This window comes from Hyperolius riggenbachi, chromosome 6, assembly GCF_040937935.1.
Source record: "Hyperolius riggenbachi isolate aHypRig1 chromosome 6, aHypRig1.pri, whole genome shotgun sequence".
Taxonomy (NCBI): domain Eukaryota; kingdom Metazoa; phylum Chordata; class Amphibia; order Anura; family Hyperoliidae; genus Hyperolius; species Hyperolius riggenbachi.
In genome coordinates this window covers 170,388,449-170,411,279 of record NC_090651.1, presented here as the reverse complement: position 1 = coordinate 170,411,279, position 22,831 = coordinate 170,388,449, and the positions used below count along the sequence as shown (strand labels likewise).

General features: G+C 43.6%; 1 protein-coding gene across 1 annotated transcript in view; it reads right to left on the bottom strand.

Moving 5' to 3' along the window:
- EP300 (E1A binding protein p300) overlaps positions 1–4,108 on the bottom strand; it is a 264,101-nt gene extending 259,993 nt beyond the window's left edge. The window contains exon 1 of the mRNA XM_068242112.1: positions 3,152–4,108. Within this exon, the coding sequence (XP_068098213.1) occupies positions 3,152–3,236 (85 nt within the window). The 5' untranslated portion in view covers positions 3,237–4,108. The remainder of the gene's footprint in view (positions 1–3,151) is intronic.
- Between the last annotated feature and the right edge of the window lie 18,723 nt (positions 4,109–22,831).

Sequence of the window (22,831 nt, the reverse complement as noted above, 5' to 3'; positions counted from 1 at the left end):
CTGGAACCCCCCGCAGATTTCGCCACGGAGGCTGCGAATCCCATAGCCGTGCACGGCACGGCTCATGGGAGTCGCCTGCGATCCCGCCCACCGCCTCAGTGCGGCGTGCGTCTGTGAGACGCACGCCGCACTAGTGGAGACGAGCGCTTACACATTTTTCATGTACAATCTGAACCAGGTTTATGTGTGATAGACAACACCTCTGTGTTCAATGAGCACAACATTCTCAGTGGATTCCCTGCAGCTCTGTGGAGAGTGCATATGTAGAGTATAGTACTACTGTAACAAAGTAAACCTGAGACAGACAAATTTAAAGTTTTATACATACATTGGGCTTCCTCCAGCACCCTTCAGGCTAATCAGTCCCTCGCTGTCCTCCTCCGCCACCTGGATCTTCTGCTATGAGTCCAGGTACTTGAGCCAGTCTGGCGTAGTGCGCATGCACACACTCCGCCGCCGGGAGCGTACTACACCTGCGCAGCACTATTGCGCAGGTGCAGAACGCTCCTGGCCGTGGAAGCGGCCAGACTGCACTGACTGGCTGAATTACCAGGACTCATAGCAGAAGATCCAGGTGGTGGAGGTGGACAGCGAGTGACTCATTAGCCTGAAGGGGGCTGGAAGAAGCCCCAGGTATGTATAAAAAAAAACTTTTATTTTCATCCTTCTCAGGTACCATTTAATTCGTAGTAATTTTAACAACATATCAAATTATTTGAGTTCATGAGCAAAGAGTGCGTACATTTGCATAAATCAGAATCAACGCAGAATTATTTCCATCTCATTGACCATCTCTATTACTGACACAGCTACTCATCAGGCTTTATACTTACAGCATAGATGTTATTTAGTATATATAAGAGATTCCTGTATACACATCATAAATACAGTCACAATTAGATGTGTATATCTGACTTTAAAAATACGGGGACTGCTTTATTGAAGCAGCACAAGTAACTAATTTTGATTGATTTCATTTTTGTGGACTAAGCACAGGTATTACTGTATGTATAAATTATTTATGACGACTATTACCTGAGAAAAACATTTTATCATATTTTCTATTTTAATTACAGTTTAAGTTCATTAGGAGTCGGCGCATTTTTTCCCTAACTCCAAGCACCCAAAATTGCCCCGACTTCGACTCCACAGCCCTGGATTACAAATACATGTATACATATATTTTTTACAGAAGGAAATATCTGATAAATAGAACATTTTGCCATATTTTTCCTCTTAATTACACTTTAAAATTATTAGGAGTCAGCGTTGGTGCCTTCATTCCCGATTCCAGGTACCCCCAAAACTGCTGATTTCTTGACTCCACAGCCCTGTGAAAAGTATGCTTCACTTCCACTGTTACCGCCCTCTTTTGCGGCAACGCACTGCATGCAGCGCATTGCCATGCCACCCGCCATTGTACCGCAACATCCTCACTGCATTGCGGCAAGCCGTGTTACTGAGCGTCAGTTATGCTGCAATGCTCCACTGTGAATGGGGCCTCAGATTAAAAGAAAAAAAAAAAAAAAAAAAAAGGAGGGGAGGTGCTGGAACTGAAGAAGAGCACCCAAGATTCCAGTAAAAAAAAAATAAAAAAATAAAAAAAAAAAAAATTGTTGATTCAATATTGTGTTTAAATAAAAGATACAAATACAATGTATTTTGCCACACAAAAAACAAAAAAACAGAACATTTCTATTGCTGTGCACCACAAAACGCCGATATCGCTAGGACAAGTGTCCCCCGCCTGCCTTACCTATTCTAACTTAGGTTTTCAAGTTCTTAGAAAGATGAGCACAGGAAGTTTGTGCCCCGCATTTACGTCTCGCTATGTGAGAATGACTGACTGACTGTTCCCCTGGAAAAATGTTCCTACTCCCAACTCATTTTACAGTGCCAATTGGCAAAAGAAATATGTGGTTGCTCTTAGGGATGGTCAATGATATGCAAATAATTCCAAGTTTATGCACAATTATGTGAACACTGTATGCACATTAGTGCAGCTTGAAAATTGACCATTTGCATTCAATCTAGATAGGATTTGATTGGCCAATTTTCAAAACTCATACATTTGCATTCAGAATGAGCAAAACACTGCATCAACACTGATTAGGACCTCTTCGATCATCTCTAGTCGATATGGGGAAAAAGTACACGACTCCTACACACATGGCCTGGATGCAGACTTATCTCAGAGAAAGAGTTGATAGAAGATGACCAAATACCATTACTAGGAATGGTGACAGCTGGCAAATGGTGTGCATTAAACCACTGGATTTTGACAGGTCCTCTGTTATAAGGTTAATGTAGTTAAGAAAGTACTACACTTTGCAAAAGAGCTTGATTAATTCACACTGCAGTTCTCCATTTCCCTGTAACAATATGCAAAGTGTGTGTGAGTGTTAAGAGGGAAAAAAAAATATTTGTAAGATAAAATTTATTTTAAAAGCATTACACCAAAAACACTATTAGCTAACCTTGAGCTCTATAGAGGTAATTAGGTCACTACATTATAGGAAGCCCCTCCATTAGAAACAAAAACAGGCCTGCAGCTGTTTGATATCACGGAACAATTTGTAAACAAAACAATAAAGGAAGTTTATTATATGCCATGTACAAAAGACCAAAAACAAGAACAGAAGCCTCCTTGCATTGATTTTTAGGGAATGCTCAATACTATTTCACAAGGTATGGTTCGACAGTTAATAAATGAGCCCAGAAATGTAAGTTATTTCATACTCCTTACTGTACATACAGAAATACCACTGTCATTTAACAAATCCAGAGTAGCACCGGGGCAATGCTGAGATTGCATAAAATGCATAATGACCACAATAAATGTCATGTAACAGGGATACAATCATAAAGCAGACAGCAGCACCTCCTATGAAAAATTGGTAACACACAGTCCTTTCCAACAATACAGTTGCAGAATAAATGTAAATGATGCTCAACACCACCACCATAGGGTCATAAGACAGGACTTTCACTCCATTGTTTCTTGCATTCCTGTATATTATTGTTAAACAACTGCTCAAAGTTAATACATTTTATGATTTGTATTGTTCGCCCATGTTTCTATTTACATTTCACGTTTGCTGGAGAAAAATGTCAATATTGAAATCATTCATAACAAAAACAGAAAAGTTACCTGGAACATCACTGGAGGGCAGAGCAGGAGACATTTTGGGCTTCTTGGCTGAGGGAGGCCCAGGATCCACCAGATTCTCAGCCATGATGGTTTGTTGTAGTGGCAATCTATAATCCAAACTCTTCTGCTGAGATTTGTCACTGTTCTAGATACAGTAAGAACCTACACTGATTAGAGCGTTCTGATCTAGCTTCACAAAGCCTTCCTAACCTTTAAGCGGGTGAACTACTAGTGTCAAAATGCCCACTGAAGGTCTCCTTCCTAACTCAAAGTATTTAGGATCGCCATTCGAACAAGGTTTGCTCCAGAATTCCTACTCATGATGGTGAGCGGAGCCTGGCGTGCGAGTTTCTTCTCAAACGTCATCTTCCACGTAAATCAAAGCATTGCAATGGTGGATTGACTGATACCTGGATCCCCAAAATTGTGCGTCGATGAAGACCAGTTAAAGTATAGAGTTGTCATATAAATGGCCTGCACGGCAGAGCGCTGGAGTGGTTATGGTGAGGCTAATCCTACTGCTCAGAGGCGCAGGGATGGTTCCATACCCTCCTGAGAGGGGGGCATCACTGCGCCGACTGATGATCGCGCCGCACCCGCCTTACATGTTCGGCTACTACAAGGCAGCTTTCGGGTGACCAACTAGAGGCTCTACAAGCGGTTCGAACTCCCCGACACCCACAACAGCTAGAAGAATCTATCAATTATCTCTGGGGTTCGGACTGCTGGAGCCGCCTCTACCGCTCCTTCTCTCCGTTTCGACTTTCCGACCCACAATCCGATTACTGGTACAATTGAAAAGCAACGTATGTCCCATGGATTCCTCTGGGGGTGAAGGGGGTCGCGATACGTCTACAAATCAAGAGTGGGCTCCGTCCCTCACTCACAAACAAAATGGCGGCTGTTGTTTCTTAGCTCCACTGAGGGAAGCTTCGGCACTTGCGGCCGGAAACTACGCAGGAGCGCAGTAAGGAAGGACGCTCCTCTTGGAGGAGGGGCCACGCTGGTCAGGCGGTGCTTTGCTTTCCGTGGACTAATTGGTCGTCTCACACAATGAAAAAGTATCATTCGGAAACTGAGGGCTACACGTGATTTCAACACATAATTCTTATTGGCTATCTTCTCTGCAGTTTCTTGATTGTGCGACAGCAAGGCCCGTTCTTAAAGGGAAGCTGCGCAGCTTGGGATATGTTCACCCAACCCCCATTTTGTGGTGTTAAAACTGTTGTTTTAGCAAAATGGGATTTTCGTAATATAAATACACAAAATGTGGTACCTATTCGAAGGTATAGCTTTTAATCGAGTATCAAGTGAGTGTATTTTCTCACTGGGTATAAACAAATCATGGTATGCAAGGAAATGTACTGTGATGTTTAGGAGATAAAAGGTATAAAATGTATACGTACAATTGAGCATAACAAAACAATGAAAAACAAAGATAAACTAATAGGTGACTGCAGAGGGTTAGAGATATAGTGTAATTTATTTGGTGATTTTTTTTTTTGGAGGAATCAGATTTAACTGACATGGAAAGTGTTAGTGGAAATGGTATTAGGATGTACAGAGGCGCCAAAAGGGTAAAATGTGCTAAAAAGTTTAAAACATTCAGGTGGCGGTGGTGGACCAGCCACACCAAAACAGACACGATGCTGTCGCTTAAAGTAGTAATAATTTATTCAAATACTCCCAGATAAAACTGCAACGCGTTTCACGGGCACAATCCCGCTTCATCAGGCAATAAACAACCGGAGTATCATACAGCTCTAGGTCCAATAAAAGCTTGGAACTTCTGTACAGTGGTTACCTCGAGGGTAACCCAGGTTTGTAAGTCTAACACTTACGATTCATTTCTCTTCCCTGTTCCAATACATACTACACTATATTGGGCTCTCGGTTTTTCTGCTGTATATATGGAAATGGTATTGAAGGTCTAAGATATCTTGTTTTACACTTGCTTTGCAAAGTAGCTTCATCTGATAAATAACCCAATTTTTGATGTTCAGGTCTGCCTTAGCCAAAACCTGGCTTATGCTTAAAGTGGACCCAAATTAAAAATACAAGATTTCAAAAATAAAATCTATTTTCTAAATTATAATAATAAATAGCAGCCTTTTTTCAGCTGCATGATGACAAATATAAAATATTTTACATTTATTGGAGGAACCCCTCCCTTCCTTTTAAATTGCCGGGATTTTTCCGGCAAACTGGTAGAGTAGATGGTGTCCGGCAATGGAGGAATTGCTAATGGCTGCCCCCAGTATAACCCTAGCTATGAAAAGAGAAGGGTGGAAAGCATGCACTGTAATGCTCATAGGCTTGAAGGAGTGTTTATTTATCTTTGTATGTGTCAGAGTGGTGCAACTAAATATTTTTAATTAAAACATTTTTTGGTTTAGGTCCGCTTTAACCTTACTCCCTACCTGCCAGTTACTAATATAATGCCACCTCGGATATCTAGTTTCTAAAAAGCAGGTAGTTAGAAACTGTTATTACTATTTGACTTACATATAAGTGTTTATTTTGATAATAGACTATGAAATATGAATCAAGACGCTTACAAACAGAAGTATTCGCTATAGGTTCCAGTGTTAAAATTTAACTTATGCAAGAAATCAGGGCTGGATCACACTTTGTATGCTGCCCTGCATTTTGCTAGAAGGTCAGTGTGCTGAAAATGGCATACATTTGTAGTGGGCAACTATCATTTTGGCGCAGGGTGAGCCGAATGACGGCACCCTGCTGCCACACAAATTTAGGGTGGTGCTAATTACCTTTCCCACTCCGAGTTGTAGCAACTTGGGGGGGCAAGTTTGTATATTCTTCCATTGCAAAAATGTACAGTTGCGTGTATTTTTTCAGACAGCAGATTCTGTTACTATTCATCAAATTAATGACAGTGCCTCTAGTATGGATTGTCAGTGGACCCCGCAATAGTGACTATCCATTTTTCAGGATTCACCAGCATAGTGTAAACTAAGCATTATTCAGTTTATTGGTTATAAATGTGGATGTCATGTTATGTCTGAAAGTGCTCTTAACTCTAGCCCCCCCCCCCCCCCAGCACCATCGCTACTACCCCTGAAGGAAGATTAAAGCCTCGTCCTCCTCCTCAGTGGAGTGCTATGATAAGGCTGATTGTATGAATGTGTATCATGTATAGTCAGTCTGTATATTATAGTCTGATACTTCTCTAATAAGTGATAGAATACTGGGTTGTTTGAAGGACAGGTGAAAAGTTAAAGAGGATCCGAAATGAAAAACTAACTATAACAAGTAACTTGTCTATATATCTTATCTAAAGTTTACATAGTTTACACAGCAAATCTAGCTACACACAGCTTCAATAGAATATGATTATTTCTTCCTGTGACACAATCACAGCAGCCATGTTGTTTGTAAACATTACACACAGCAAGCTTATCTGCATCTTTAGCACTCAGCCTGTGAAAAAAAGCTAATCCCCCCTCCTCCCCCCCCCCTCCCCTCTGCCTCTGAAATCTCTGGCTAGTAATACCTCTCCCTCCTCCTGCCCAGACTGAGCTCCCATGAGCCCTTGCTACTGTCTGAAAATGCCAAGGCTCTCTGAAATGCTGTGGGCGAGGCTTGTTTAGTTTATAGGGAATTAGAGTATTAAAACAAAAACAAAAACGTATTTGGCTTGAGGAATGCCCTATAAACAATAGGAAAGGAACACAATTATGCAATGAGTAAAAGTTCATCTCGGATCCACTTTAATAGATTTGTATTCATAATTGGGGACCTGAGTCTCAGTGAGCAGTATCTTGGTGATTAGGTATTTTACATCAATGGCACTGCTTTGAGCAGTGTCTCTGTAAAACTTTGTTGATGTATACAGTGTATATACACTGCTCAAAAAAATAAAGGGAACACTTAACCAACACTGTATCTCCAAGTCACTGCCACTTCTGTGAAATCAAACTGTCCACTTAGGAGTCCACTTAAAGTCACCGGGAACTGCTGATTAAAATAAAAACCCTGCCCTCGGTGCAGCTCAGGATCCCCCGTTTGAATTCCCCGCCGCGGGGGACTTCGGGAGCCGAGCGGAGTTTTTAAATTCACTCCCTGACGCAAGTCAGGAAGTTAACTCTTTGACCCGGAAAAGAATAAATACAATGTATTTATTTTTAAAATTACGAACGCAATCGCTGCACAAAGCGATTCAGAAACAAACCGCTCAGATGTGAACTCTCTCATAGGGAATCATTGCACAAGCGTTTTTAGAGTGATTTTTGAAAATCGCATGCGCTTGAAAAAAGGGCAAAAATTCCCTTAGTGTGAACAAGCCCTAAATGCTTGTGGTGCTTTCACTCTAGTGGTAGCATAAGACAGAGTCTACAACCGACACAAGTGGCTCAGGTAGTGCAGCTCATCTAGGATGGCACATCAATGCCAGTAGTGGCAAGAAGGTTTGCTGTGTCTGTCAGCGTAGTGTCAGAGCATGGAGGCGCCACCAGTAGACAGGCCAATATATAACATCAGGAGATGTGGAGGACGCCGTAGGAGGGCAACAACCCAGCAGCAGGACCGCTACCTTTGTGCAAGGAGGAACAGGAGGAGCACTGCCAGAGCCCTGCAAAAGGACCTCCAGTGGGACACAAATGTGCATGTGTCTGCTCAAATGGTCAGAAACAGACTCCATGGTGTCTTGTGCTCTTCACAGATGAAAGCAGGTTCACACTGTTAAGATGTGACAGACGTGACAAAGTCTGGAGACACCATGGAGAACGTTCTGCCGCCTGAAACATCCTCCAGCGTGACCAGTTTGGCAGTGAGTCAGTAATGATGTGGGGTGGTATTTCTTTTGGGGGGCTGCACAGCTCTCCATGTGCTCGCCAGAGGTAGCCTGACTGCCATTAGGTACCGAAATAAGATCATCAGATCCCTTGTAAGACCATATGCTGGTGTGGTTGGCCCTGGGTTCTTCCTAATGCAAGACAATGCTAGACCTTATGTGGCTGGAGTGTGTCAGCAGTTCCTGCAAGACAAAGGCATTGATGCTATGAACTGGCCTGCCCATTCCCCAGACCTGAATCCAATTGAGCACATCTGGGACATCATGTCTCGCTCCATCCACCAGACCACCACCGCAGACTGTCCACAACTGAGTTGGTGGATGTTTTAGTCCAGGTCTGGGAGGAAGATCACTCAGGAGACCATCCGCAAACGCATCCGGAGCTAGGCTAGCTACATGATGTAAAAAAAAAAATAGTGCTGCGCAGCCACCCTGGCGCAATCAATAGAACGCCAGGGTGGTTAATTTTGAGTGTGACTCCAAATCCAGATCTACAGTATAGCCAGGCAAGGGTGCCCATAGTATAGCCAGGCATGGGTGCCCACAGTATAGCCAGGCATGGGTGCCCACAGTATAGCCAGTTATGGGTGCCAATGGTAAATAATTAGGAAGGTATATAAGAGGAGGGGGGTGCGCACCAATATTACACATACACCTTTTTTAATTTAAAAAAATTAATTCAAACTTTATTGATACATTGTATATGAACACTAAAAACACCTCTAAGCCCTCTGAACCTGCCTACACTTCCCACACATATTCAGCCCCACATAACCCGCACAGTATCCTCTCAAACACACGTGCCCATCTGATCAGATAAGCCTGCTATAATGTGTTGCAACATAGATCAAAGTGATGGTAATGAAGGTAATCCAGCTCCGTTGGTGGAAATGGTTGTATAACTTCATAGTCCACATATAATCAGGTCAAATGCATCCAAAAGTTAGGTAAAGCATAGTTACTATATGGGCAAAGGTCATGAGGTTAGCATACATAAACGCTGAGTGTATATTAAATTTCAAGCCTAGTCAAGCATATAGATCATGCAAAGCAGAACATAATGCAACCAAGAAAGTTCAAGTCCGGCAGATGGCTGATAAGCAAGTTGCATGTGAAGCGTGAGAACAGCGCAAGCACAGTCAATAAGTATCCAACACAGTCCCAGCTGATATAGCCTGAGCAAGGGAGCAGGCAGTTGATGTTATCTGAATGATAAATGGACAGTCTCAAACGCTTACCGTAACTTTAGGACTGCAAACGTGCAGCCAGTGGATCCACAACATACAGGACTCCTGCAGGGTACTGGCATCCGACATGTAGTGTCTGGCGGTGTCTGTGCCTGTATGGTGTCTGTGCAGCGCGGAGATGCAGACAGGCATAGCGGAGGTCAGGATAGCTGCAGGGCGAATAGTGACAAGGCCACGTGTAACCTTGACATGTTTCGCTAGCGCCTGCTAGCTACCTCGGAAGCCGTGGCTTGTCATACCGGTCAAATGACAGGCTTAAATAGCATCCATTCATATGTTGGCAAGGGGAGGCACCCACACACACATACCGCCATGCGTGCCCCATCCCCCCCCCCCCCCCCTAGCTATCCACACGAACCAACCAGCCCCAGCCCGGCGCCATCCAATAGCGTGCAGGCAAGGGGAATGACAGGTCGTGTGAACCAATCAGTGCCCACCATGCCCAATCCATCACCGAGGCTAATTAAAAAGATGGGGATCTGGAGCAGCAGGAGGACGCAGATAGCCAGAGAACAGCCGCCCACCGCGACAAAAGGTGAGAGCCCACTCCCAGCCGACCACACGCATAAAAAGGCATTCACTAATTCCTTAGACACTATAAACCCATATATTGTAATCTAAAAGTTAATGCAAAGGGCTATAATTTCACATTCAACCCAATCGATGCAGAATTAATTAGTGGTAACAAACAACATTGCACCACTATGTTCCACATTAGCCCACAAATGTTGAAATTATTTATAAATACAACCCCCATGGTATGGCTGCAGCCACGTCCCAGGAAACAACCAAAGTCCCCCAGAAAAGAGCACAAAGCAATCAACATGACCCCAGGGCACCAGGGAATCCAAGCAGAGGAATTAAGATGATGAATTATGTTGGTAAAAAGGAGGCAAAGCCCTCCATTTCATTAAAACGGATCCAAGGTGAAAAACTAACTATAACAAGTAACTTGTCTATATATCTTATCTAAAATTTAGATAGTTTGCACAGCAAATCTAGCTGCAAACAGCTTCAACTGTATATGATTATTTCTTCCTGTGATACAATGACAGCAGCCATGTACCGCTTGTCACATTACACTGGCAAGCTGATAGCATCACCAGCCCTCAGCTCAATCCCCTCTCCTCCTCCCTCCTCCTCTCTGCCTCTGAAATCTATGGCTAGTAATACCTCCTCCTCCTGCCCAGACTGAGCTCCCAAAAGCCCTTGCTACATTGCTCTAGGAGTGCCAAGGTACAAAAGGAGCTGTGGGCGAGGCTTGTTTAGTTTATAGGGAATTTGAGTATTAAAACAAAACAAAAAGTATTTGGCTTGAGGAATGCCCTATAAACTATATGAAAGGAACACAACTATGCAATGAGTAAAAGTTTATCAGGGCCGATCAGGGTTCCCACCTCTGACAGAACCATGGATCCTATCTAGGCCTACCACTGTAACGATTGTGGAATTCTCTCTGTGGTCAGCGCACAGGACGTGCGCTGACACTGCGGAAATCCACCACAAGCGTATAATTTGAGAGAACCCAGCAAAAGGTGCAGCGCACCTGTAGAGGGAAATTCCTGTCAGCAGATGGAGCTGTGGAGTGCAGAGGAACAGATCCTCTGCCCTGCCACAAACGCCAGACAGGAATTGTACGAAGGGAGGAAACGCAAGGCAAGATAGCCCTGAAAGAGAGAAAGAGCAAAGCGACAGAGGATATGTGTGTCCACCAATCTAGTCGCCACCCTGCGACGATGAACACACAACCATGAAGATCAGGTGAGAAGGCAATCGCAAGAGATAGCGATTGCTAACAGCGACACAAGACCGAATAAGCACAGATGAGGAATGTATGTATGTCCACCAATCTAGCCGCCAATCTGTGACGGTGGACACACAACAGAGGAAACCAAGTGGGAACGCAATTGCAAGAGAAGCGATTGCGAATGAGAATGAGCATAGGGACAGAATGTATGTATGTGCACCAATCTAGTCGCCAACCCGCGACGGTGCACACAAAACAGCAGAAACAAAGTAGGAACGCAATCGCGAGAGAGGCGATTGCCAGAGGTGACACAAGGCTTAAGCAAGACAGGGCACGAGAGTAGCAAAGGCACAGCAAATCATACAATGAGAAGATAAGGAAAATAACAAACGCTAACTAAACGCGAACACCGCACTCATTCGCAACAGCGAACGCGTTTACAGCGCGGTCTCCGGGTGTTAAGCACAACAGAGACAAGCATGCCTAACTAACCCCCGCCACACAAACACGAAACAGAAAACGCAATCGCTTGTTTAACGGTAACCTCACCGAGCCTACAGCAAGCGTACGTATCATACAAGACAGACGGACGGACAACAGGATAGGAAAGTTCCACTGCTCTTTCCGCCAGAGTGAGTGCGAACCAAGTAAAGCAACAGAGCTTAGCAGGATCCACTGCTCTTTCCGCCAGAGCGAGTGCGATACAAGTAAAGCAACAGAGCTTAGCAGGATCCACTGCTCTTTCCGCCAGAGCGAGTGCGATCCAAGTTCAGAGACAGGATAACAGACCAGAAGGATCCACAGCCGCTACCGCTAGAGGCTAGTGCGATCCAAGCAAAACAGGCAGATGAGATAGCCGGTAGCAACCGCTGCCCCAGCTATACTCAAAGAAAGCAGATCAGAAGGATCCACAGCCGCTACCGCTAGAGGCTGCTGCGATCCAAGAAGACAGATGAAACAGAAAGGGCTACCAGTAACAACCGCTGCTCTATTTAGCACCCACAGACAGACAGGACGATTTCCTATCGACCACCGTTGGCGACAGGACAATCACAGCAGAGAGATAACATTGACAAAACAGATAAGCAGGCTAACTGCACTAGAGAAGCTGCCTAGTGCAGTTCCCAGAATTACTCTAAGATAACTATAACAATCCAACAGAGAAGGCTGACACTCCAGGAGTGTGTTAACAAACCGTTATGACCAGCAAAGTCTTCTGGTCAGCAGAAGGTCTTTATAGTGCCAGCCCTTAAAGGAGACAGCTGGGTAATTTGCATGTATGCAAATCCCTCAGCAAAGCAACTCTGAAAGTTGCAAGCTGAAGCCAGGTCTCTTTTCCAGAGACCTGCATCTCTCAGACATAAGGAATGGTCAAACAGCTGTCTGCCTGTGCAGCCAGTTGAGCGGATCATTACAACCACCCCTTAAAACCACTACCATCTCCTCCATGGTATTCCTTAAAGTGCAAACCAACTGGAGAAGTAGAGTTGACATTCTTAATGCTTTGTATGTGTTCAGAGACCCGGGGCCATATTCTCTTTTTCACCTGAGTTTTCTCCCAGGAGATATTTTTTTATCTTTGATTTTAAATAACTTCCTATTCTTGCCTTCTGGGTTTTATTGACAAGTTTAAAATTATCACCTAGGAGAAAACTCAGGTGAAAAAGGGAATTGCATATGGAGCCCGGTCTCTTAACGCTCGTGTTGTTTAACCCACATAGAATGCCCCACAGGGGCAAAGTAGTAGGTACACCACAAACTTTGTGGCACAATTCACGTAGTGTGCCAAATTCCATACCTCTCCATTAGGTAGCACTACAGAACGACCAATATGCATATATCTGCAAAATTTGCATCCTCCACAAGTATATGTTCCCAACACTAACGCCAGACAGTAACGCCTGGTGACATCCTTGTCCTCAAAATGTCCCCTTACCAGGGTATCCCTTAAAGAAGGAGCCCTTCTAAATATAATATTGGGACTCAAAGGAATGTGAGAATTCAAGCGATCATCATTACACAACATGTACCAATATTTATCCAAAATCTGTGCAATTTCCCTATGCTCTGTACAAAAACGAGTGCAAAAACACTTATTTCTCTCTTTCCTCCCTTGCACAGTTAAGATTCAACAATTGAACCCTTTCACTGTACAAGGCTCTCTTGGATGCTCGTCTTAGACTTTTGTCACCATAACCACGTGCTTTAAAACGTGCCCGCAGATCTTCTGCCTCTCTGACACAGGGTTCACGTTCAGAACAATTGCGGCGTACCCTGAGGTACTGACCCACAGGAATGCGGGTAATCTTATGCTTAGGGTAAAAACTATCTGCTCTTAATAAAGCATTAGTGGAGGTTTCCTTTCTGTAGTGACTGATTGAAATGGGTGCCAGTTATGGGTGCCCTCAGTATAGCTAAGTATAGGTGCTCTCAGTATAGCCAGATATAGGTGCCCACAGTATAGCCAGGCATGGGTGCCCCCCGTATAACCAGGCATGGGTGCCCCCCGTATAGCCAGGCATGGATGCCCTAAGTATAGCCAGGTATAGGTGCCCTCAGTATAGCTAGGCATAAGTGCCCCTAGCCAGTTAGGTGCCTCAGGGGCACAGAGCATGAGGGGCGAGCATTGGCCACCCACATCGGCAGGGCAGGGGGGCACTCCCCCCCCCCCTCACCTCGTGCTCTCCCCTTAGTGCTCCCCCTCCAGCATTAATAGGTGGCTGCAGCAGCGGGCAGGAACACAGAACACGGACATACCTCCATGCGTTTCCACCATAAGCGCCTCACGCTACTTCCTGATAAACAGGAAAAAGCATCAGAAACTTAGTGAGAGGAACCTCCGGTGCGTGAAACGCATGGAGGTATGTTTGCATTCTGTGTTCATGTCTGCTGCTGCTGCCACCTATTAATACTGGAGGGGGAAGTGCTGAGGGGAGAGCCCGATGTGAGGGACTGTGGGTGGCCAATGCTCACCCCTCATGCACTGCCACCCCTCCTGCCCCCCAAAACGGTCCTGGGCGGGCCCCATCCCTTGCAGCCCCTATTGTCACGCCACTGCTCCACAGCATCTTGGAGCACTGTGTTTAACCACTTAAGGACCGCAGTCTTTTCGCCCCTTAAGGACCAGAGCCTTTTTTCCATTCAGACCACTGCAGCTTTAATGGTTTATTGCTCAGTCATACAAGCTACCATCTAAATTAATTTTACCTCCTTTTCTTGTCACTAATACAGCTTTCTTTTGGTGCTATTTGATTGCTGCTGCAAGTTTTAGTTTTTATTATATTCATCAAAAACGACATTAATTTTGTCAAAAAAATGATTTTTTTTTACTTTCTATGCTGACATTTTTCAAATAAAGTAAAATAACTGTATACATGCAGCACGAAAAATGTGGACAAACATGTTTTTGATTAAAAAAAAACCCATTCAGCCTATATTTATTGGTTTGGGAAAAAGTTATAGCGTTTACAAACTATGGTTCAAAAAGTGAATTTTCCCATTTTTAAGCATCTCTCTCATTTCTGAGCACCTGTCAGGTTTCATGAGGTGCTAGAATTCCAGGATAGTATAAATACCCCCCAAATGACCCCATTTTGGAAAGAAGACACCCCAAAGTATTCACTAAAAGGCATGGTGAGTTCATAGAAGATTTTATTTCTGTCACAAGTTAGCGGAAAATGACACTTTGTGACAAAAAAAAAAAAAAAAAAAAAAAAAGTTTCCATTTCTGCTAACTGGTGAGAAAAAAAAATGAAATCTGCGACGGCCTCACCATGCCCCTCTCTGAATACCTTGAAGTGTCTACTTTCCAAAATGGGGTAATTTGTGGGGTGTGTTTACTGTCCTGGCATTTTGGGGGGTGCTAAATTGTAAGCACCCCTGTAAAGCCTAAAGGTGCTCATAGGACTTTGGGCCCCTTAGCGCACCTAGGCTGCAAAAAAGTGTCACACATGTGGTATCGCCGTACTCAGGAGAAATAGTATAATGTGTTTTGGGTTGTATTTTTACACATACCCATGATGGGTGAGAGAAATATCTCTGTAAATGAAATTTTTTTATTTTTTCACACACAATTGTCCATTTACAGAGATATTTCTCCCACCCAGCATGGATATGTGTAAAAATACACCCCAAAACACATTATACTACTTCTCCTGAGTACGGCGATACCCCATGTGTGACACTTTTTTGCAGCCTAGGTGCGCTAAGGGGCCCAACATCCTATGAGTACCTTTAGGATTTCACAGGTCATTTTGAGGCATTTGGTTTCTAGACTACTCCTCGCGGTTTAGGGCCCCTAAAATGCCAGGACAGTATAGGAACCCTACAAGTGACCCCATTTTAGAAAGAAGACACCCCAAGGTATTCCGTTGGGAGGATGGTGAGTTCATAGAAGATTTTATTTTTGTCACAAGTAAGCGGAAATTGATTTTCATTGGGTTTTTTTTTCACAAAGTGTCATTTTCCACTAACTTGTGACAAAAAATAAAATCTTCTATGAATTCCCCATAAACCTAATGGAATACCTTGGGGTGTCTTCTTTCTAAAATGGGGTCACTTGTGGGGTTACTATACTGAAGTGTCTACTTTCCAAAATGGGGTCATTTGTGGGGTGTGTTTACTGTCCTGGCATTTTGGAGGGTGCTAAATTGTAAGCACCCCTGTAAATCCGAAAGGTACTCATTGGACTTTGGGCCCCTTAGCGCAGTTAGGCTGCAAAAAAGTGTCACACATGTGATATCGCCGTACTCAGGAGAAGTAGTATAATGTGTTTTGGGGTGTATTTTTACACATACCCATGCTGGGAGGGAGAAATATTTCTGTAAATGACAATTTTTTGATTTTTTTTTTACACACAATTGTCCATTTACAGAGAGATTTCTTCCAGCATGGGTATGTGTAAAACTACACCCCAAAAAACATTATACTACTTCTCCTGAGTACCGGGGATATCACATGTGTGACACTTTTTTGCAGCCTAGGTGCGCTAAGGGGCCCAACGTCCTATTCACAGGTCATTTTGAGGCATTTGGTTTCTAGACTACTTCTCACGGTTTAGGGCCCCTAAAATGCCAGGGCAGTATAGGAACCCCACAAGTGACCCCATTTTAGAAAGAAGACACCTCAAGGTATTCCATTAGGTGTATGGTGAGTTCATAGAAGATTTTATTTTTTGTCACAAGTTAGTGGAAAATGACACTTTGTAAAAAAAAAACCCATAAAAATCAATTTCTGCTAACTTTTGACAAAAAATAAAATCTTCTATGAGCTCGTCATACACCTAACGGAATGCCTTGGGGTGTCTTCTTTCTAAAATGGGGTCACTTGTGGGGTTCCTATACTGCCCTGGCATTTTTGGGGACCCAAAACCGCGAGGAGTAGATTGGAAACCAAATGCCTCAAAATGACTGTTCAGGGGTATAAGCATCTGCAAATTTTGATGACAGGTGGTCTATGAGGGGCCGAATTTTGTGGAACTGGTCATAAGCAGGGTGGCCTCTTAGATGACAGGTTGTATTGGCACTGAAGTGCAGGAAGTTCCAGATGTTCTCAAATCGTGACCTGGACATGGCAGCAGAGAACATGGGCATGTGATGTATTGGGTGCATAGACCAATAAGACCGCAATACATTCTTTTTGACTACACCCATGTTAAGGAGAAGGCCCTAAAAAATGTTACGTTCGGAATCTTGGAGTGGCTTCCACCGAAAACGCTGGGCAAAGTAGCTTCTTGGATTGGCGGTTGCGTATTGTGTGGCATAACGGTTGGTCTCAGCCACAATTAAGTCGTACCAGCAGTGATCGGAAAAAAAAAATTCTGTCACTGCGGTGGGGCGGCTGAGGGTTTGGCCGGGTGATTAGAAGCCCGCAGGGGGCATATAAGGGCCTGATCTGATGGGTAGCAGTGACAGGTGGTGACAGGGGGTGACGGGGTAATTGATAGGCGATCAGTAGGTGATTACAGGGGAGAATAAGCAATGCACTGGCGAGTTGATCAGAGGGGGTCTGGGGGGCTAATTGAGGGTGTGGGCGGGTGATTGGGTGCCCGCAAGGGACAGATTAGTGTCTGATCTGATGGGTAGCAGTGACAGGTGGTGACGGGGTGATTGATGGGTGATTGATGGGTGATCAGTGGGTGATTAGAGGGGAGAACAGATGTAAACAATGCACTTTCGGAGGTGATCTGAGGGTGGGTCTGCATGCAATCTGAGGGTGTGGGTGGGTGATCAGGTGCCCACAAAGAGCAGGTTAGGGTCTGATCTGATGGGTGGCAGTGACAGGTGGTGACAGGGGGTGATTGATGGGTGATTGACAGGTGATCAGTGGGTGATTATAGGGGAGAATAGATGTATAGAGTACACGGGGGGAGGATCTGAGGGTGTGGGGGGGGTGTTCAGGAGCCCTCAGGGGGCAGTTTAGGACCTAATCTAAAAAATAGCGTTGCGATAGTGACAGGGAGTGATTAATAGGTGATTAGGGGGGTGATCGGGTGCAAACAGGGGTCTGAAGGGTGGGCAGAGGGGGTCTGATGGGTGCAGTGGGCGATCAGGGGGCAGGATCAGTGTGCTTGGGTGCTTACTAGGAGGGCTGCAACCTGCCCTGGTGGTCCCTCGATCACTGGGACCTCCAGGGCAGGAGGCAGCCTGTATAATATGCTTTGTATACACTACAAAGCGTATTATCCTCTTTACAGGCGTATTGCGGTCGTTGCGGGCTCCACTTTGCCGCCGCCCATAGGTACGGGCGGTCGGCAAGTGGTTAAAATCACAATCCAGTAATATATATATGTGGTTGGGAGGGGATCAAGGGATGAATGGGGGGGAGATCGGGACAACAAAGTGTTTTTTTTACACTAAAATCGCACAGCCTGTCACGGCTGCAGGCTGTGCGTCTCTCCCTGTCACAAGACCCACACAGTGACAGGGAGAGGGAGGCGGAACGGCAACTATGTTGCCTTTTGGAGGGTGATCGCTGTGATTGGCTCACAGCGATCACACGGCAGGGAGCCAATCAGTGACGGCTCCTGCCGATACCCGGAAGCCTTAGCTGTCATAAGACAGCTAAGTGCGGCCGGTTCGGTGCACGCGATCGCGGCGGGGAGTGGCGGCGCCAGTGATAGAGATCTACGCCCTGCCAGCCAGGAGCCCATCATACCAGGGCGTAGATCTCTAACACCTCGGTCCGGAAATGGTTAAACTTATCAAGCTAATTCCTAATGGTGGCCCATACACAGTACAATAAATACGTTCCATTTTCCTGTTTTTTTTTAAATCGAAACGATCGAATCGAGTGAAAGTCGAAAATATTTTTTTTTTTCCGATCAAGAAATTCGATTATCCTGTTTTTTCAAGAAAAATCTGATCGGATATGCTGGAAAAATGTTGATGATTATGTGTTGTAATTGTATCATGTATGTTAAATTGTATGAAAAGATCTTTTAGATTTAAATTGTTAGAAATGTTTCAAAGTTTTTTATCTTTATTTGTATTGTTAAAAATAACATGATTGAAGATTTAATGCATATTTCTTTTTTGTAATCATTGTAGTGTTTGTTTGTTTTGTTTTGTTTTGTTTTGTTTTTCCCAAATTGGTGTGTTTGTATAGCAAATAAATATTTTTAATAGAAAGGCTTATTATGGGGGAAAAAATCTCGGTCTCCGCCTCTGTGTGTCTTCATTTAGCCCGTGTCTCTCAATGGGTTCCCTTGTAATCTCTATTTTCCCCTTCTGGTTCTATCTCTGTTTATCCAGTGGATGTCTTAGTTTTCCCCTTCTGGTTCTTTTATGTGGATTCTCTTGTACTTTCTGTTTCTGTCTGCTGTGTGTGTTGCTATAAGTTTTTTATGTATACCTGTTTGTGGCCGATCTGTGTTTCTTTGTTTGTGTTCTCTCTCTCTCTTTCTCTCTTTCTCTCTCTCTCTCTCTCTCTCTCTCTCTCTCTCTCTCTCTCTCTCTGTGACAGCTTATGCTTTCTTTGTGTTCACTTATTTTCCTTTTGAAATGTCTCTGTGTCTGTTCAGAGTCTTTCTATGTGGCCTCTATGGCACCTGCCAGGGGTGTACATACAGTGGGTTGCAAAAGTCACATTACTGCCACAAACATGAATCAATTTTATTGGAATTCCACGTGAAAGACCAATACAAAGTGCTGTACACGTGAGAAGTGGAACGAAAATCATACATGATTCCAAACATACTTTACAAATAAATAACTGCAAAGTGGGGTGTGCGTAATGATTCAGCCCCCTGAGTCAATACTTTATAGAACCACCTTTTGCTACAATTACAGCTGCCAGTCTTTTAGGGTATGTCTCTACCAGCTTTGCACATCTAGAGACTGAAATCCTTGCCCATTCTTCTCTGCAAAACAGCTCCAGCTCAGTCAGATTAGATGTACAGCATTTGTGAACAGCAGTTTTCAGATCTTGCCACAGATTTTCGATTGGATTTAGATCTGGACTTTGACTGGGCCATTATAACACATGGATATGTTTTGTTTTAAACTATTCCATTGTTGCCCTGGCTTTATGTTTAGGGTCGTTGTCCTGCTGGAAGGTGAACATCCGCCCCAGTCTCAAGTCTTTTGCAGACTCCAAGAGGTTTTCTTCCAAGATTGCCCTGTATTTGGCTCCATCCATTTTCCCATCAACTCTAACCAGCTTCCCTGTCCCTGCTGAAGAGAAGCACCCCCAGAGCATGATACTGCCACCACCATATTTGACAGTGGGGATGGTGTGTTTAGAGTGATGTGCAGTGTTCGTTTTCCACCACACATAGCGTTTTGCATTTTGGCCAAAAAGTTTCATTTTGGGCTCATCTGACCAGAGCACCTTCTTCCACATGTTTGCTGTGTCCCCCACATGGCTTATCTGTGTAGACAGGGATGGGGTAGGGACAAGAAAAAAGGGGAAGAGCGCACTCAATTTCAAAACAATATAGATGACAAGCCTCTCCGTGGAATATTCTCACCTCTATAAGTTGCTGACTCGCCCGTATGGGTTGGTCAGTGTTAGCGCTTTTGTCCCTTTGTAGGCCAGGGACATAGGCTCTGGATACAGTGTTGCCGATTGCCTGCTGTCTCCTTTTGATCACAGGATAACTCCGCCTTGTTACTTCCAAGTGTGGTCTCCAAGCTGGCTGGTACTTGTAGTCCTCCCCATTTGGGGATAGGTGGTGGTGGAATATGTGGAGTAATGAAGCAGAGAGGTGAAGAGGAGGGAATGGATAGTCATGCGGCACAGGTGACTAAGCGCCCAGTGCCCCTTGTAGCCAGGTATATGCAGCCTCACCTGTGGAACGGCGAGAGTGGTGTCCTAGCTGGTGGGGCACACATGTGCGGTGTCACTGGCCATGGAAATATGAGAGGGAGAACTTAAGTATAGTGGCCCAGAGTGAGCTGGTCACATAGGGGAAGAGCTGGTGCGCTTGCAGGTCAGGCACTCTGTGCTGCGGCAGCTGTGTGAAACTAGACAACTGGAGTTGTCGCTCACCGCTGCATGGGCTGATCTCAGAAGGTCCTGCAGATGAGTATTCTACTCCAGCGTGCCAGCAAGATATGGATTGAGCTTCTATGGAGAGGCTGTAGCACTCGGCAGCACTGGGCGGCCAAGATTTATGCAGAGAGAAGTGCTGATAAGGAATGTGTGCAGTAAGGAGACACAACGTGTCTGCATTAAAACAAAAAAAGGGGTTATTTCGCAACGCGTTTCAGGAGACCTTTCTCCGTTTATCAAGCTGACAAACAGTGTATGTAAGTAAAAGCATTAGTTAAATACAAGGCTGGTAACATTGATTGGTTGGGTGGTTTCCAGAATGACCTACCACAAGTCTCTATGCAAATTAACTCCCATAATACCTCTTTGGAATCAATAAGGGCTAATGTGGGGATATATATATATATATATATAAAAAGTGTTAAATTACATAAAAGTTACATTTAATGAATATGGATTTTAGTATTTGTAGTATGGGGAAAATGTATATGGAACTATAAAAGGGGGGTCATAAAATCACTATAAGAGTTAGGATGAATTTCCTTTTAGGGTATAAAATGTGTTAGGGAGGTTATGGATAAAGTAAGGTGTTGAGCCTGGGGCTGACAGCTCAACTCCTCAACACCAAGAGGCAGCAAAGCACCTGTACATTACAAAACAATAGATATATGCATAGGTACATAATGTATAAAATCCTGCACATCACAATGCAATAAACATATAATATATAAAGTCCACAATTTGATCTGTGAATAAAGATGAATTATGCATAAAATTATTCCTTACACTCTCACATATATAAAAAGTACATAAAAATTGTATTAAAAAAAAGAAAAAAAAAGTTTTTTATGAATTATTTCACTGGTTCATATTTTCTATAGCAATATTCAGTCCATTTGGCATTAGTGTCTCCATTTGTAGTATCCAGAAAGTCTCTCGGTTACAAAGAGTTCTGAAGCGGTCAAATTTGTTTGTTCCAATTGTTTGTTCTATGATTGTAATGGTCATCTTGGATGGATCCCTATTGTGAAAGTCATTAAAGTGTTTGGAAACACTATGTTTTTGGAAACCTTTTCTAATATTTTCCCTATGTTTATTTATCCTTTTATGAAGTTGTTGTTTTGTGCGTCCTATGTATTGCAGGTTGCAGGGGCATTCCAGAAGGTAGACAACATAGTCTGATTTGCACGTTAGGGATTGATGGATCTGCCAGATTTTTTTTGGTTATTGTAGATTGAAATGTTTTTTGACCATTTTGGATATTTTTGCAACATAGGCATTTTCTTCCTTTGCATGCATATGACCCTGTTTTTTGTGTGGCTGGAAATGTAGTAGGGGGGACGGTTTTTGTAGGTTTTAATCTGCTTGGAGCTATCATGTTACGGATTGTTTTGGCCCTTCTAAAAGTGATTTGTGGTTTTTGAGGTAGAACTGTTTTCAGTAGGGGGTCGTTGAGTGGAAGGCTCCAATGTTTTTCAAGGATTTCTCTGCATTCTCTGTGTTGACTTGAATAGTTTAAAATTATGTTCAGAGCCCGTCTGGATGTTTCGTTTTCTATATTTTCCTTCTTTTTTGATGTTAGGCAGTCTTTTTGTGTGAGTTTTGCTGCTCTTTTTTGTGCATCCTCCACAAGTTTGGGGGGTATTTTTTATATAGAAATCTATTTTTAACCAGATCTGATTGTAGTTTGTAATCTTCCCCCCTGGTACAGTTCCGTCTTATCCTCCTAAATTGTCCATAGGGGATGTTTTTGAGCCAGGGTTTTTAATGGTCACTGTTAAAATCTAGATATCCGTTACAATCTGTTTTTTTGAAAAAGGTTTTACTATAAATATTATCCGATGTTTCGTCTGTAAAGATTGTGCGGTCTAAAAAATCAATTGTTTTTTGATGAATGTTGGCTGTGAAGGTCAGTCCAAAGGGGTTATCATTAAGGTAATTGATGTATTCATGTAATTGTTCCATAGGGCCGTTCCGTAAACATATGATGTCATCTATGTAACGTCTAGGGAGGACTAGGTTCGCGCCAAAGGGGTTGCTGGAGGAACAAATCATTATATCCACCAACCAACCCATATAAAGATTTGCGAAACTTGGTGTGAATCACGTCCCCATAGCTGTGCCCCGTAACTGTAGGAAGGTGGCTCCTAGAAATGTAAAATAGTAAGTTGTCCTTTTGTTTTTCTGGCATGAGAGGATCACCATTTAGATAATATGCAATACTTTGGAGGCCCTTATCTTGTGGTAAGATGCTGTACAATCAACAAACGTCTAGAGTGGCCCATATGTATTCTGGTTTCCATTTTATTGTGTTTAATGTATTGATAACGTGGGTTGTATCCTTAAGGTAGGATGATTGTACAAATTTTTGAAGATGTAGA